The 17536-nt window shown below is 36.1% G+C and overlaps 1 protein-coding gene across 2 annotated transcripts in view; it reads left to right on the top strand.

Moving 5' to 3' along the window:
- CROT (carnitine O-octanoyltransferase) overlaps nt 1–17250 on the top strand; it is a 54242-nt gene extending 36992 nt beyond the window's left edge. For both annotated transcript variants that reach the window (XM_047695442.1, XM_047695443.1), the window contains exons 14-18: nt 10180–10303; nt 11259–11337; nt 11427–11520; nt 11645–11764; nt 16394–17250. In XM_047695442.1, the coding sequence (XP_047551398.1) occupies nt 10180–10303; nt 11259–11337; nt 11427–11520; nt 11645–11764; nt 16394–16514 (538 nt within the window). In that variant the 3' untranslated portion in view covers nt 16515–17250. The remainder of the gene's footprint in view (nt 1–10179; nt 10304–11258; nt 11338–11426; nt 11521–11644; nt 11765–16393) is intronic.
- Nucleotides 17251–17536: the final 286 nt, after the last annotated feature.

A 17536-nucleotide genomic window follows, 5' to 3' on the forward strand; every position in this document is an offset into this window, starting at 1 on the left:
GAGTGTCCACTGTCTTTTAAGAGAGGTTTTACTGTTCTTTGGAATTCAAATCACTTGATTTCCTTGTAGCCTCAGTTTCCTGATGGGTTTATGATTTTATAGATTATCCAGTTTTGACTAATTTTTAGGATAAGAGAGATGGTGTGTTGTGACTTTCTACATCTTAGACAGGAGTAGAAACTCTGTAATATTGCTTTTTAAATATCCAGTCTCAGAATATGTGTCTTTAAATGGGTTTTTAGATCATTTGCATTTAATATAGTTATCAGTAAGTTTGGGTTTAAGTCTACCATATTGCTCTTTCTTTTTATCATATCCGATTTTTTTTTTTTTAAAGATTTTATTTATTTATTTGTCAGAGAGAGAGGGAGAGAGAGCAAGCACAGGCAGACAGAATGGCAGGCAGAGGCAGAGGGAGAAGCAAGCTCCCTGATGAGCAAGGAGCCCAATGTGGGACTCGATCCCAAGATGCTGGGATCATGACCTGAGCCGAAGGCAGCTGCCCAACCAACTGAGCCACCCAGGCGTCCCCGGATTTTTGTTTTTTTATCTTATTTTGAATTCATAGTGTTTTTAAAAAATTTTATTTTTTTAAAATTTTTTAAAAATTTTTAAAAAATTTTATCTCCATTGTCAGATATACTCTTTTGTTTTATTTTGTTTTTAGTAGTTGCACGGGGTCTATAAAATACATCTTTAATTTACCCAAGTTTACCATCAAGTAACATTTTCCACTTGAAGTGTAACATAAGAACTTTAAAACAGAATGCTTCTCCCATTTTTTTATGCTGTTGTTGTATATTATACTTCTATAAAGGTAGTAAGCCTCACAATACACTGTTAATATTGACATTAAGAAGTGGATTATCTTTTTTTTCTTGTGGTAAAATATAAATTAAAAAAACCTTTCCAGGGGCACCTGGGTGGCTCAGTGGATTAAAGCTTCTGCCTTCCGCTCAGGTCATGATCCCAGGTCTACCCCGCATTGGGCTCTCTGCTCCGCAGGGAGCCTGCTTCTCTTCCTCTCTCTCTGCCTGCCTCTCTGCCTACTTGTGATCTCTGTCTGTCAAATAAATAAAACCTTAAAAAAACAAAACAACCTTTCCAGTTTAGCCATTAATTACATAATGTAGCATTAATTACATTCTCAGTGTTGTGCAAGCATCACAGCTGTCTATTTGCAAGATGATTTCATTGCCTCAAAGGGAGACTATAACCATGAAACCGTAATTTCTTATTTCTCCTATTGCCTCAGCCCCTGGTGATCTCTAATCTACTTTTGCTCTCTATGAACTAGATATATTCTATGAACTAGATATTCTAGATATTTCCTCTAGGTGGAATCATAGGATATTTGTCTTTTTTGTCTCTGTTTTATTCAACTTAGGATAATGTTTCCAAGGTTCATCCATATGGTATAATAAGAACTTCATTTTTCTTTATGGCTAAATATTCCACTGTATAGATACACCACATTTTCTTTATCCATTCATCTGTTGATAGACACTTGATTTGTTTCCACCTTTTGGCTATTGCAAATAATGCTGTTGTAAACATTCACATACAAGTATCTGAGTTCCTGTTTTAATTTCTTTTGAGTCTATACCTAGGAGTGGGATTGCTGGATTGTGTGATAATTCTTTTTCACTCTTTGAGCACCTGCCAAACTATTTTCCACCATGGCTATACATTTTACATTCCCACCAGCAGTTTACAAAGGTTCAAATTAGTCCATATCCTTGCCAACACTTATTTTTTTCATTAAAAAAAATCATAACTATTGGTTTTGATGTAGTATCTCATTGTGGTTTTTATTTGCATTTCCCTATTGACTAATGAGGTGGTTTATCTTTTCATATGTTGGTTGGCCATTTGCATGGCCAGATGTATATATGTATGTATATCTTCTCTGGCAAACTGTCTATAGAAGTCCTTTGTGTTTTTGGTAATTGGGTTGTCATTTTTTTTTTAATTGTATGAGTTTTTTATGTATTCTGGATATGAAACCCTTATCAATACGTAATTGGCAAGTATTTTTCTCCCACTCTGTGGTTTTTCTTTTCATTCTGTGCATCAAAGGATACCACTGTGTTTTTAATTTTGAAGTACAGTTTATCTATTTTGCTTTTAATTGTAGCCTGTACTTTTGTTGTCATGTTGAAGGAATCATTGCTAAATCCAGTGTCATGAAGTTTTATTATTATTATTATTATTGTAAGATTTTATTTATTTGTTTGACAGAGAGTGATCTGGAGAGCACAAGCAGGGGGAGTGGCAGAGGTAGAAGAAGGAAGCAGGTTTCCAGTGGAGCAGGGAGCCTGATATGGGGCTTAATCCCAGGACCCTGGGATCATGACCTGAGCTGAAAGCAGAGGCTTAACCCACTGAGGCACCCAGGTGCCCCATCTTCCTGGAGTTTTATAGCTGTAGCTCTTACTTTAAATCTTTGATGTGTTTTCTTTCTTTCTTTCTTTCTTTTTTTTTTTTAATTTTTTTTTTTGGAGAGCAAGAGCACAAGTGGTTGGAGAGGTGGAGGAGCAGAGGGAGAGGAAGAGAAAGAATCTAGAAGTAGACTCCATGCCTAGTGTGGAGCCCAATGCAGGGTTTGATCTCATGACTCTCAGATCATGACCTGAGCCAAAATCAGGAGTCAAACACTTAGCCAACTAAGCCATCCAGGCATCTGTCTTTGATGCTATTTGAATTAATTTTTGTGTATAGTATGTGGTAAGGGTCCAACTTCATTCCTTTACAAGTGAATATCTAATTTTCCTGGCATTATTTTTTTTTTTTTAAGAATTTATTTATTTATTTGACAGAGAGAGATCACAAGTAGGCAGAGAGGCAGGCAGAGAGAGGAGGGAAGCAGGCTCCCCGCCGAGCAGAGAGCCCGATGCGGGGCTCGATCCCAGGACCTTGAGATCATGACCCGAGCCAAAGGCAGAGGCTTAACCCACTGAGCCACCCAGGCGCCCCCTGGCATTATTTTTTTAAGAGACTGTTCATTGAATGGTCTAGATGTTCTTGTTTAAAAATAAGTTGATTATACGTGTAAAGATTTATTTCTGGGCTTTCAGTTCTGTTCATTGGTCTGTATGTCTCTTCTTATGTCGGTACCATACTGTTTTGATTATTGTAGCTTTGTAGTAAGTTTTGAAATGTGAAAGTGTGTGTTCTTCACCCATGTTCTTTTCAAGATTCTTTTGGCTATTCTTGAAATTCTATATGAATTTTAGGGTTAGTTTTTCCATGTTTTTCAGAAATATTGGAGTTTTGAATCTCTAAACTCCTTTGGGTAGCATTGTCACCTTAATGATAGTCTCCGATCTAAGAACACAAAATCTTGTTCCATTTATTTATGCTTTTAAAAATTTCTTTAAACATTGTTTTGTAGTTTCCTGTGTATAGTGTTTTTGCTTCTTTGGTTAAGTTTAAACTTGAATATTTTATACTTTTTGATGCTATTATAAGTGGAATTGTTTTCTTAATTTTCTTTTCAGGTCATTTATTGCTAGTGTGTGGAAATGTAGCTGATTTTTGTGTGTTGGTTTTGTGTCTTTAAGCTTTGTTGAATTAGTTTATTAGTTCTAATACTCTTTTGTGGACTTGAGATCAAATAATCTGTCAATAGAGATAGTTCTGCTTTTTTTTTTTTCTTTCCTAATTTGTAGGTCTTTTATTTCTTTTGGCTTGAACACCCAATAGTATGCCGAATTATCTTTGTCATATTACTTTAGGTGGAAAGTTTTTAGTCTTTCATAATTGAGTATGATGTTAGCTGTGAGTTTTCCATAAATGTTTTTTAACATGTTGAGGAAGTTTCTTTCTATTCCTGGTATATTGAGTGTTTTTATTATGGGAGAGTGTTGGATTTTGTCAAATGCTTTTCTGTGTCAGTTATCCTGTAGGACTTACCCTTCATTCTATTACTAAGGTGTATTACACTAACTGATTTTCATTTGTTGAACCACCCTTGCATTCTAAGACTATATCCCACTTGGGCATGGTGTATTATTCCTTTAACACACTGCTGAATTTGGTTTGTTAGTAATTCTAAGATTTTTGCATCTTTATTTATAAAGGGGTATTGGTCTATTGTGTCTTCTTATAATAGCTATATTTTAAAGCTTTTATTTAAATTCCAGTTAGTTAACACAGTGTAATATTAGTTTCAGAATCAATTTAGCTATGCAGCACTTCCATACAATACCTGGTGCTCATCACAAGTGCACTCCATAATCCCCTCACCTATTTGACCCATCCCCCATGCATATCCCCTCTGGTAATCATCAGTTTGTTCTCTATAGTTAGTCTGTTTCTTGTTTTGCCTTATTCTCTCCCCACCACCCTGACCCTTTGCTTGTTTGTTTTGTTTCTTAAATTCTACATATGAATGAAATCCTATGGTATTTGTCTTTCTCTGACTGACTTTGCTTAGCATAGCACTCTATTGCTTCATCCATATCATTGCAGATTTCATTCTTTTTTATGGCTGAGTAATCTACGCACACTATATCTTCTTTACCCATTCATCACTCAATGGACATTTTATCTGTTTCCGTAATTTGACTTTTGTAGATAATACTGCTGTAAACATTGGGGTGTATGTGCCCCCTCGAATCACTATGTTTATGTCCTCTGTATAAATACCCAGTCATGCGATTACTAGGTTGTAGGGTAGTTCTATTTTTAACTTTTTGAGGAAACTCCATACTGTTTTCCAGAGTGGCTGCACCAGTTTGCATCACCAACAGTGCCAAAGAGTTTTCTTTCTCTACATCCTCACCAATACCTATAAAACCCACAGTTTCTCAGAGTCCAGAGTCTCTCATGGTTTGTCTCCCCCTCCCAATTTCCCCTAACTCACTTCTGCTCTCCATCTCCCAATGTCCTCTGTGTTATTCCTTATGCTTCACAAGTAATTGAAACCATATGATAATTGACTCTCTCTGCTTGACTTATTTCACTCAGCATAATCTCTTCCAGTCCCGTCCATGTTGTTATAAAAGTTGGGTATTCATCCTTTCTGATGGAAGCATAATACTCCATTGTATATATGGACCATATCTTCTTTATCCATTCATCTTTTTTTTTTTTTTAAGATTTTATTTATTTATTTGACAGAGAGATGACAAGCAGACAGAGAAGCAGGCAGAGAGAGAGGAGGAAGTAGGCTCGCTGCTGAGCAGAGAGCCTGATGTGGGTCTCAATCCCAGGACTCTGGGATCATGACCTGAGCTGAAGTCAGAGGCTTTAACCCACTGAGCCACCCAGGTGCCCCTCCATTCATCTTTTGAAGGGCATCTTGGCTCTTTCCACAGTTTAGCAACTGTGGCCATTGCTGCTATGAACATTGGGGTACAGATGGCCCTGCTTTTCACTACATCTGTATCTTTGGGGCAAATACCCAAAAATGCAATTGCAGGGTCATAGGGTAGTTCTATTTTTAATTTTTTGAGGAATCTCCACACTGTTTTCCAAAGTGGTTGTATCAACTTACATTCCCACCAACAGTGTAAGAGGGTTCCCCTTTCTTCACATCCTCTCCAACACTTGTTTCCTGTCCTGTTAATTTTGGCCATTCTAACTGGTGTAAGGTGGTATCTCAATGTGGTTTTGATTTGAATTTCCCTGATGGCTAATGATGATAACCTTTTTTCATGTGTCTGTTAGCCTTTTGTATGTCTTCTTTGGAGAAGTGTCGTTCATGTCTTCTGCCCATTTTTTGACATGATTATGTTTTTTGGGTGTTGATTTTGAGGAGTTCTTTTTAGATCTTGGACATCAGCTCTTGTCTGTAGTGTTATTTGCAAATATCTTCTACCATTCCTTGTGTTGCCTCTTTGTTTTGTTGACTGTTTTGTTTGCTGTGCAGAAAATTTTGATCTTGATGAAGTCCCAAAAGTTCATTTTCACTTTTGTTTCCTTTGCCTTTGGGGACATGTCTTGAAAGAATTTGCTGTGGCCGAAGATCCTCCAGGATTTTGATAGATTCCTGCCTTACATTGAGGTCTTTATTCCATTTCGAGTTTATCTCTGTGTATGGTGTAAGGGAATGGTGTCGAGTTTCATTCTTCTATACATAGCTCTCCAATTTTCCCAGCACCATTTATTGAAGAGACTTTTTTCCACCATATATTTTTTCCTGCTTTGTCGAAGATTATTTGACCATAGAGTTGAGGGTCCATACCTGGGCTCTCTACTCTGTTCCACTGGTTAATGTGTCTGTTTTTGTGCCAGTACCATGCTGTCTTGGTGATCACAGCTTTGTAGTCAAGCTTGAAATCAGGCAACATGATGCCCCCAGTTTTGTTTTTCAACAATTCAGGGTCCCTTAGCAATTCAGGGTCTCTTCTGGTTCCATATAAATTTTAGGATTGTTTGTTCCAGCTCTTTGAAAAATACTGGTGGAATTTTGAAAATATAGATTGCTCTATGCAGTACAGACATTTTAACAATGTTTATTCTTCTGATCCATGAGCATAGAATGCTGTTCCATCTTTTGTGTCTTCTTCATTTTCTTTCATGAGTGTTCTGTAGTTCCTCGAGAACAGATCCTTTACCTCTTTGGCTAGGTTTATTCCCAGATATCTTACACTTCTTGGTGCTATAGTAAATGGAATCGATTCTCTAATTTCCCTTTCTATATTTTCATTGTTAGTGTTGTCTTTGTTTTTGGTAGGAGGATAATGCTGGCCTCTCTTTGAGTTAGGAAATGTTCCTTCCTTTTTAGTTTTTTGGAGGAATTTGAAAAGGATTGGTGTTTATTTTTTAAGTCTTAGAATTCATTGATGAAGTTACGTGACCTAGGACTTCTGTTTGTGGGGAGGTTGTTGAGTACACATTCATTTCCTTACTTGAAGTAGGTTCAGATTTTTTTTTCCTTGAGTCAGAATATGTCTGTTTAATCTAGGTTATCCAGTTTATTGGTTTACAGTTATTCATAGTATTCCCTTAAAATCCTTTTTATTTCTGTAAAGGAGGTAATGCCCTCTCTTTCATAACTAATTTTAGTAATTGGAGTTTTTACCCTTTTTTTTCTTAATCATTGTAGCTAAATGTTGTCAGTTTTGTTGACCTTTTCAAAGAATCAAGTTTAGTTAACTTTCTCTAATTTTTAATTTATCTATTTTGGTTATTTCTAGTCTTAATTATTTTCTTCCTTTTGCTGGCTTTGGGTCTACTTTGCTCTCCTTTTTTCCAGTTCCTTAAGGTGTGCCCTTAGTCTGTTGATTTGTAGGGGCTTCTTCCCCCTCCAATACAGGTATTTACAGCTATAAACTTCCCTTTGAACACTTTTCATTCTATAGGTTTGGTAGGTTGCGTTTTCATTTTCATTCTTCTCAAGGTGTTTTCTAATTTCCCTTGTGATTTCTCCCTTTCCCAATTTGTTGTTTGTGTCTTGCTGGATGTCTTCATATTTGTGAATCTTCCAGTTGTTCTTCTGTTATGATTTCCGGCTTCATTTCATTGTCATTGAAAAAGATACTGTTTATGATTTCAGTATTTTTAAATTTATTGAGGCTTGTTTTGTGGCCTACTCACTGGTCTTTCCTGGAGAGTGTTCCATGTGCACTTGAGAAGAATTGGTATTCTACTGTTCGGAAGTGGCATGTTTTATATATGTCTCTTAGGTCTGGTTATTGATACTATTGTTCAAGTTCTTTGTTTCCTTATTTATCTCCTGTCTACATGGGCTATCTCAGTTATCAGAAGTTCGATATTTAAGTCTCCAGCTGCCATTGGAGAGTTGTCTAGTTATCTCTTCAATTTTCCCAGTATTTGCTTCGTATGTTTTAGGGCTCTTTTTAGGTGCATATATTTTTATAATTGTTATGTCTTCTTGATGAATTAAGCCTTTCATTAATATATAGTGTCCTGTTTGCCTCTTTACTCTTGACTTAAAAGCTATTTTGTCTGATAGTAACATAGCTACTCCAGCTCTTGTACTTACTATTTTTAGGGAATATCCATTTTTTCCTTTTACTTTTAACCTCTTAATGACTTTTTATCTACAGTGAATATAAGATACTAGATTATGGGTTTTTTTAATCCATTCTGTCAATCTCTGCCTTTGATTGAATAGTTTATTTACATTTAAAATAGTTACTGATAAAGAAATATTTCCTTATGCCACCTAGCTCTGTTTTCTATAGGTCTTACTTGGTTTTTGTTTCTAAATGCTTCTACTACCTCTTTTTTATTTGTTTTTTTTGTTTGTTTTTTTTTTTTTAAGTGTACCATTTTGGTTCCCTTCTTTTTTTTTTTTTTTTATTTCAGCTTTATATATATATATATATTTTTTCAATTTCTTTTCAGTGTAACAGTATTCATTGTTTTTGCACCACACCCAGTGCTCCATGCAATCCGTGCCCTCTCCAATACCCACCACCTGGTTCCCTCAACCTCCCACCCACCGCCCCTTCAAAATCCTCAGATTGTTTTTCAGAGTCCATAGTCTCTCATGGTTCACCTCATTTTTTATCTATTTTATTCACGATTACTTGGAGAATACAATTCATATTTTATATTTGTAACAACCTCATTGAATAATAGCTTAGTTTTAGTAGTAGACAAAACTCTGCTTCTGTACATCTCTTACTCTATTTTGTTAACGATTACATCTTTATACATTGTGTGCCCATTGATACAGGTTTATATTATTGTTTTATGCATTTGCCTTTTAAATGAAAGAAAAATAACTATTAAACATGTTGCTCTATCTCCCATGTTCTCCATAAACTCGGAGTTAGATCTAGAGACTTGAGACTAAGAATCAGTTATTTTTATTATTTTTTATGACAGTACATCAAGTAATTAACATCATTTGTTTTCTATTTCATCCTGTTGAGACTGAGTGGATTTGTAAACCAATGTCCATTATAAAGTTTCCTCCCTGAGTTTTTTACCTAATGGTTTTAGTAGGCATTGATGATCATAACCAAGATATATTATTTTGTTAGAGGTTACAGTGCAGTGATATTTTTACTTACTGCTTTTATTTTTAATCTTTTTTTTTTTTTTTTTTAAAGAATGTTAGTGTTAAGTTTTCATTTATACTTTCTCCTCTTCATACTTGAAAAGGATACTGTTTCAGCTCAGGGAGATAGCTTTATAGATACACTGGGCAGAAGAGGCTTAGTAATTCTGTTTGAGCCTTCTTAATGCCCATGTTCACATCTTTTCCTCTCACTCCATTTGATCTCTTTAACTCTAGATTCCAACCATCAGAAATAATAATGTTACATAAGTAAGAGAGCTCTATATCTAAAATTGTTTACATCATTCTTCAACTCAGGAAAACAGTCATCACTCTGGGGAACTTCTTAGAGAATGCTTTTACTTCATCCTGTAGTGATTCATGTAGTGTATGAAGGAACTAAAGGCCAGGGACTCGGTATTATCTATTGCTGTGTAACAGTTATCACAAACTCATTTGGCATAAGACAGTAAATGCTATTTCATATTTTCTGTCACACAAGAACCCAGGTGCAGGCTTCCTGGGTGCGTCTACCTTCAAGTTTCCTGAAGTCATAGTTAGAGTGTCATTCAGCTCTCATTTGAAGGTGTTCCTCAGAGGGGATCTGCTTCCAAGCTCACTTGTGATTATTAGCGGAGATCACTTCCTTCCAGACTATTTTCCAGAGGCAACCCTCAGTTTCTCATCCTCTGGGCCTTCTGTAGGGCACCTTCCAGTGAGGCAGCCTGCTTTCCTCATACTAAGGAAGTGAGAGTGATTCAGATCTCTCTTTGTAACCTAATTTCAAAAGTGACATCCCATCACTTTTATCCTGCTCTTTTCATTAGGAGCAAATTACAAGTCCATCTCACACTCAAACTGAGGAGTTATACAGAGTATTACTACCAGGAGGCAGAGATCACTGGGGGTGCTTCTTAGAGGCTACCTACCACAGATGCACTGCGGTATAGAACCTGACCACAGCCAAGCCTTGGAAGGAGGGAAGCCATGGTGTCCCAGACCCTGTAGATCAGAATATTTTTTTACTCGTTGATTATTGAAAGTAGTCTCTTGGTTACTGAAAGTCACAACAGTGGCCTGTAGTGTAGAACTTAGTCTCTGACCAAAGCCAGCTTTATTAGGTAAGGTTTTTTTTTGTAATAATATTTGAATATTTTCTTTGTTATGACACTTTCTTTTATTTTCATTTTTTCTTGTAGCCCTGGCAGCTGCTATGAGACAGCTACGACAAGGTACTTTTATCATGGCCGTACAGAGACTATGCGCTCGTGTACTATAGAAGCGCTCCGGTGGTGTCAGTCCATGCAGGATCCTTCTACTGGTGTGAGTATTGAAAAAGTTATTATTTACTTGTTTACAGGAACCTTAGTCCTTAAATAACCAACTTCTTTGCTTCAGTTCCCCTGGATCAGTAAAATAGTTTCAGATATTTGTCCCTCAGGTGTTTAAAGCATTCATTCACTGTATATACTTGGAAAGAATATGAAACAGGAAAGACCTGAGAAGAAGCTCAGTTGTGTCACTTTCTGGGCAAAGTATCTTTGATACCATGAATATTTTACTATTACTGATCTACCTTTAGGATAACACCAGTGAAGTACAGACTATCCTAAAGTGCCTTAAAAAGATGCTTTTCCTTGATATGGTTGAAAGGTTTTGAAATCACAGATTCTTGTTTTCATGTATTAGAACCAGAACAGTTATGTTTTGCTTTATACTTCTTCTTTTTTTCAAAGCAGTCTCTCTACCTAGTGTGGGGCTTGAACTCACAACCCTGGATTAAGAGTCACATCCCTTACCAACTAAGCCAGCCAGGCGCCCCTGTAATTTTTTTTTTTTTTAAGCCATTTAGACAATAGGGTGGTTCCCTTCCACTGTTGTTTTGGTATTGTATTTGTTATTTAGTTTTGATAGACAAGGTTATATATATGTTCATTTATTTTAATAGCATAGAACTATTTCATTATTATTTTGAACAGCTCTGTGTTTTGAAATCATAGTTGCTTCTGTCTTTACACTTATGAATATCACTTCAGTGTTGCCCACAAGTTTCCATTTTCCTTCCTTAGAAAGAAATAATCAAGATGAAGGATGATATAGGAAAGAAAAGACAGTAGAAGAAGTAAGGAAAATATGTAGAAACCCGTGTCTCAGCATCTTCATAGAAATCTTTTCTCTTTCAGATTTCTCAAATTATGTTCAATCATGTTGAATTCAGGGTTTTTAAAATTTGGTTTCTGTATAGTTTACTGAAGTATTGTCTTGATTTTTAACACAGCTTCTTGAGAGGCAGCAGAAGATGTTACAAGCTTTTGCAAAACATAATAAAATGATGAAAGATTTTTCAGCTGGAAAAGGTACTTATATTGGAATTATTCTGACTTTAAAAAATTCTCTAATGTTGAAACATTTTTTTTCTATCTTCATACTTCTGGTTTCATTGCAGGATTTGACCGTCATCTTTTAGGGCTTTTACTCATAGCAAAAGAGGAAGGTCTTCCTGTTCCAGAACTCTTTACAGACCCTCTTTTCTCCAAAAGGTAATGTGATACAGTGTTTTATAACTTGATTCATCAGAACCTTTTTTCTGAAGGTTAAAAGCTCTTCAGAAGTAATGTAAGTTTCTGTAAGCCTAGTAAAATAACCTCTCTTTATGCCACACAGTGGAGGAGGTGGAAACTTTGTTCTCTCAACCAGTCTGGTTGGTTATTTTAAAATCCAGGGAGTGGCAGTTCCCATGGTCCACAATGGCTATGGATTTTTCTACCATATCAGAGATGACAGGTAAGGCTATTAGGCGTTTAATGTGTGTTTCTCTGTCCAGTTTTTGGGACACTTGGCAAATCAGTCCTTTAGGTGTTTTGTGCAGAACACCATTTAAGGTTGACTCAGTGACATATCATCATCATTCTCAAAACCCAGTACACATATTAGCATATTTGTTCCACCCAACGTGTTTTATGCTAAGTTCAGTTAAAATTTGATTGCCTATAAATGTGTGGTGGTTCATATAGTCATAGATAGTACTGATGTGACCAAGATAAAGATTGGTAAATTAATTTATATTAAAAAAGAATGTTTTACCAATTCCTATACATTTCATTTGTGTTGTATGAGGTTTATGGAGAGAGTGAGAAAGAAAATGTTATAACCTGGTAGGTGGAGAACAAGGTAATATGAAATTGGCAGAAAGGCTTGGGAGGTCCTCATTCACATAGTCTGGCCATCTCCTCTCAGAGGTCTTTGGTAGCTTGGGGGCCTTTATAAAAAATAAAGTGGCTACATCTAGCACGGTGAATAGATGATAGGTACAGAGGCTTCAGTTGGAATGTAAAAAATTAGAATGATCATATGTAGACATATTTCAATGGGTAATGTTTTTATACTTTAAATTTTTGAAAGAGCTTACAGTCAGTGTTATTGTTCAAAATGTTATTATCGGTCTCCATGTCAAATGTCACCTGTGCATAGCATGTTATACCAGTATTACCTATATTTGTTAGCATCTACATCCTAAATTATCCATTCCCGTAATATTCAGTTTATGTACATTAATGTACAAATTAAAGGGTAAATTACAGAGGTTAAACATAGATCTTACTCTTTTTTTCGTAATAAAGGGCCAAAGGTGTAAAATCATCATCAGGCACAGAGAATAAGTAAGCATTCTATCATATTTCCTGACACATCTGGATATTGTATTGCGCACACTGACAGGAGTTCCAGCCAGACACACCTCAGCTGTCTGACTTAAGAAAAAGTCCTGATCCTGGGGCAGAAATTACATTCACTCATTCACGAAGTATGTAGTGAGAACTTGTTTTTTACATACTGAGGACACAAGACAGACAAGATTTCCTTCTTAAAGATTTTGTTTTTTTACTGGGAAAAAGAGACAAAAGCAAACAAGCAAGATAACTAGTGAAGAATGCTGCCAAGGGAGTAAGCAAGTTGATAAGGTGATAGAGACAATCTGTGGGCGGGAGTGGAGCATTGCTTCATTTAGTGTGGTCAGAGAGGGCCAGCAGAGCAGAGATGCTGAGGAGGAGAGGGAATTAACCACATGAATAACCAGGAATACAGCTCTCCAGACTTTGATTGCTGCCAGCTGTCTCCAGTGCCACCCGCCAGGCTGAGCCACTGCCTTCTCCCACGTAGGTTGTTGCAACAGGTTCTCCTGCGGTCTTTCTGCTTCAGCCTCTCCTTCCCTTCAGAACACTGTCTACACAAAACCCTTTGATGCCCTTTTAAAAATGCCCTTCTGCTCAAAATCCTCCAAGAGTTTCTTATTTCACTCACAGTAAAATCCAAAGGCCTCCTACAAGATCCTGCATGATCAGGCTGTCATTCACCACTCTGACCTTACGTTCTACAGTGCTCCTCCTGTTTACTCCACTCCAGACACTTTTGTTTTCTTGTACCTTGAATATAGCAAGCAGGCTCCCTCCTCATGGCATTTGCAGTTACGATTTTCTTTGTCTCCTACTGTTCCTTGAAATATATGTAAGGATCACTCCTTTACTTCATGCAGGTATTTGCTTAAAATTTGCTACCATCTGGGAGGCCTCCTCTGATGACCTGTAATAGCACTCCCCGCCTCCCTCACCTGCTACATTTTCTTTGTAACACGACCATCCAGTGGGTATACATATTTGTTGGTATAGCAATCTTTCTTCCTTTCCTAGAATATAAACCCATAAGAATAGGGTTTTTGATTTGTTTATTGCTGTATTCCCACCTTTGTAACCATGCCTTGTAAATAATACATGTTTTCACAATGATTTTGTTGCTGAACATAATTATATGGTCCTAAGTTAGGATGTGGCCTGACATTCATAAGGAACAGAAAGAGGCATTATGGCTATAAATTAGCAATTAAGTTGCAGCGGTGGGGGTTGGTAGAAGAAGTTGAAGAGGTAGGTATGAACTGCATCTTGGAGGACAGTATTTTCAACTCTGAGTGCAATTAGAATCACCTAGAAAGCTCTAAAAATATTTCTTTTGGAAACACTGATTTGTTTGGGGTGGTCAGTTGATAATAGGGCCTTGTGAGATGGTAAGGAGTAGAGATTTTCTCCTAAGGATAATGGGAGCATTTTACCAGCTTTTAAGCATGAAATGTACACATGTATAAGGGACTTGCCATGTATAAGGGACTTTTGGCTCTTACATGAAATATAAATAAGGTGGAAAGTAACAGGAGCAAGAATGAGATGAGAGAACTTAGCATAAACGATAAGTTGGACAAGGCAGGAGGTAATGAAGGTGGAGAGAAGTGGAGGGATTTGAGAGCAACTTTGGAGGTGACTTAACTGATGAATTGGTGATTTCGATGGTAGCATTTACTGGAATGGAGAAAATTTGGGGAGGACTGTGGTTGGGGCATGTTAGGGTAGAATTTTGTTTTATACATGTTGATTTTGTTTCATCTCATAAGGAAGGTATTATCTTCATATATGAGAGGATGTGTCAGTAGGCATATGGTTACATGACTGTGAAGCTCACAAAAGAGATCAGGGCTAGAGTTACACATTTATAAGTCATTACAATGAATACATAAAAAATAGTTTCCAAATGAAATACATGGAAACTATCTGGAAAGCTTTTTCATTCATTGTTTAACTTGAGAATTGTATGTCTTTACAGAAAATTGGTTTATTTTTGAAATAGCATTTTATTTTAAATGTACTGCATGCTTATAAAAATCAGTAAAAAAATGAAAAAGAACAGAGTCATCTACAATTAAAAGACAAAAACTGTTAGAATGTTTCTAATCTACAATGCATATAGTATATAATTTCTGTAATTTTGGATCATATTTTAAATATTTTAGTGTCCCTTTTGGGAAATTCACTTCCGCTTAACATTATTTCAAGCAATTTCCACTGCCGTTAAATATGCTTTTTTTTTTTTTTAAGATTTTGTTTATTTGACAGAAAGACAGTGAAAGAGGGAATACAAGCAGGGAGAGTGGGAGAGGGAGAAGCAGACTTCCTGCTGAGGAGAGAGACCAATGAGGGTCTCGATCCCAGGACCGTGGAATCATGACCTCAGCCAAAGGCAAAGGCTTAACAACTGAGCCACGCAGGCGCCTCATAATTTGAGATGTTTTAGTGGTTGCATAATGTTTCATAGATTTCCATAATTTATGTAACTGTCTCCCTATTTTCAGTTTTTCATCATTACAAATAATGTATAATAGTATATACTCATTTCATCACATCATTGCAAACTCTAGGCATTATAAATCATTGTTGACTAGGTCTATAGGCAAAAATAACATAATTTGAATGCTTACAAAGCGAATTTTCTCTTAATTGACATCTGTGTACATTCTTTTGTCAACTGCTTATAGGAAAGCTTTCCATGATTTAGAAATATAACTGAATTTTAAGAAATTTCAATACTTAAATACCAGTTGTTAATCATTGCAAAGAAATGTATTTAGATGTTGCTAAATATTTGAGAATTGTATGCACAGTGTAGTTGGAAAATGATGGGTGATCATGAATCACTAGATGAAAACAAAGCAGAACTTTCTTTGGGTTCCTGTATACATTTCAGCAAATATAATCCAGTCAGACAGTGGTTTCATCATTATACACTGGGCCAGAGCATGTTTTTATTTCATTCTGCTTAATCAAAAGCACATGCTGAAGTTTTAATTTATTGTCTTTTTTAATGATGTGAACATTGCATGATTGTCCACAAGCTTTACATTGTACAACAGCATTTTGATTTTAATTTATGCTTAATGCATTTTGCTATAAAAATCTGAGTGTCTGGAAAGGGGAAGGCTAGTTTCAAGAGACTTTGAACTGCCACATAGGGGATTATTATTATTATTATTATTATTATTTTAAATCAGGAGAATATAGAGGGAGATGACTTATCCCAAGAGAGTTTCTGTCTGGCTTTTCTAGAAACATCTTTTCTCTCCTCTTAGCCTTTCTCTAATTTTTTCTTTCTTAAACTGTCTTCAAGCACTATATTCTTTAAAAATAGTCTCATTGCAGACAGTGGTGTGAATTCACCCTCAAGCTCATTACATTAGGAAATGTTAGGAAGGTTTTTTGTTGTTCTTGTTATTTTTGGAAGAGGTGAGTGGGTTGTTTGAACACACTAATACCTTACTCCAGAGCACGCTTTGATCTCTGGCCAATTTTTTGTTTTCTTTTGTCCTTACTCTCCAGTCACACAGTAGATAAGGTATTCCTAGCATTATGTATACATATGGCTTTACCCTTCAGTTGTGTCCAGTAACATTTACCTAATGTCAGTAAGAATTCACACTTGGTATGTGAATAACTAGATGGAGTAAAGCTCATGGCTGTATTTGTCATCAGTATTTGGAACCTCTTTGTGTTGTGATTTTTGTGTAGTCCTCACTAATTTTTTCTTTGTGCTTCACAGGTTTGTTGTGGCTTGTTCAGCCTGGAAATCATGTCCAGAGACTGATGCAGAAAAGCTAGTTCTGCTGGTGTTTCAGGCTTTCCATGATATGATGCAACTGATGAACACTGCTCATCTTTAGAGACTAAACATTTATTTAGCATTTATAAAAATATTAAGTGGGGTATGGAGAATGGGCTGGTGATGTGATAGGAAGGAATATTAAAGGAAACTTGTTAAATGTAGAAATTAGTAGAATCATGCTCTCTAAATTTTTTCTAACATAGGAAGAAAAAAATGATTTTTAAGCTTCTTCTGATATAGTAGCAATGCAAATTGATATAATGAAATATAGAACTATGCAAAAGTTGAAGATAAGTCTCAACAATGCAAATCTACAAATTTTAATAATGCAAGTCTTAGAAGGATTTTTGTTGGTTACCTATATAAGTTATAAATCCTGTCTCTGAACATCATTATAGGGTCTGCCAAGCACTTTAACATTTCCTAGTTGCCAAAGGGTATGGAATACATGATTAGATGTTAACTTCCCTGAAATCATTGCCTTCCACATTCACCACAGGGATACAAGCCTATTATGTTTGATGGGAAAGACCACTACAATTTAATGATCATCTAAAAGTAGACTTAGTGTTGGACAGAAGAATTAGAGGAAGGTTTATACTCCGAAGCACACACAGAAAAACCCTAACAAAATTCATTATAGTATATTGTATTTAGGTTTTTGAATATAAAATTAAAGCACTTATTTTTAAAATTAGAGTTAGTGACTTGAAGATTACTGAATCAAATTGTCAGGATTTTACAAGTTTTTCCCCTGCTTTTCAAAATAGAAAATAAAGTTCTCAATCATGTAACTTCTTGTTTGGTGTTTGGATACAGAATCTACTCCTGGGGTGCCTGCGTGGCTCAGTGGGTTAAGCCTCTGCCTGTGGCTCAGGTCATGATCTCAGGGTCCTGGGATCGAGCCCCACATCGAGCTCTCTGCTCAGCGGGGAGCCTGCTTCCCCCTCTCTTTCTGCCTGCCTCTCTGCCTACTTGTGCTCTCTCTCTGTCAAATAAATTAAAAAAAAAAAAATCTACTCCTGTTTGACCTTATACTTTCTGATCTAAGTTATGTATTACTGTGTAAAAAAAAAAAAC

Source organism: Lutra lutra, chromosome 11 (assembly GCF_902655055.1).
Source record: "Lutra lutra chromosome 11, mLutLut1.2, whole genome shotgun sequence".
NCBI lineage: Eukaryota > Metazoa > Chordata > Mammalia > Carnivora > Mustelidae > Lutra > Lutra lutra.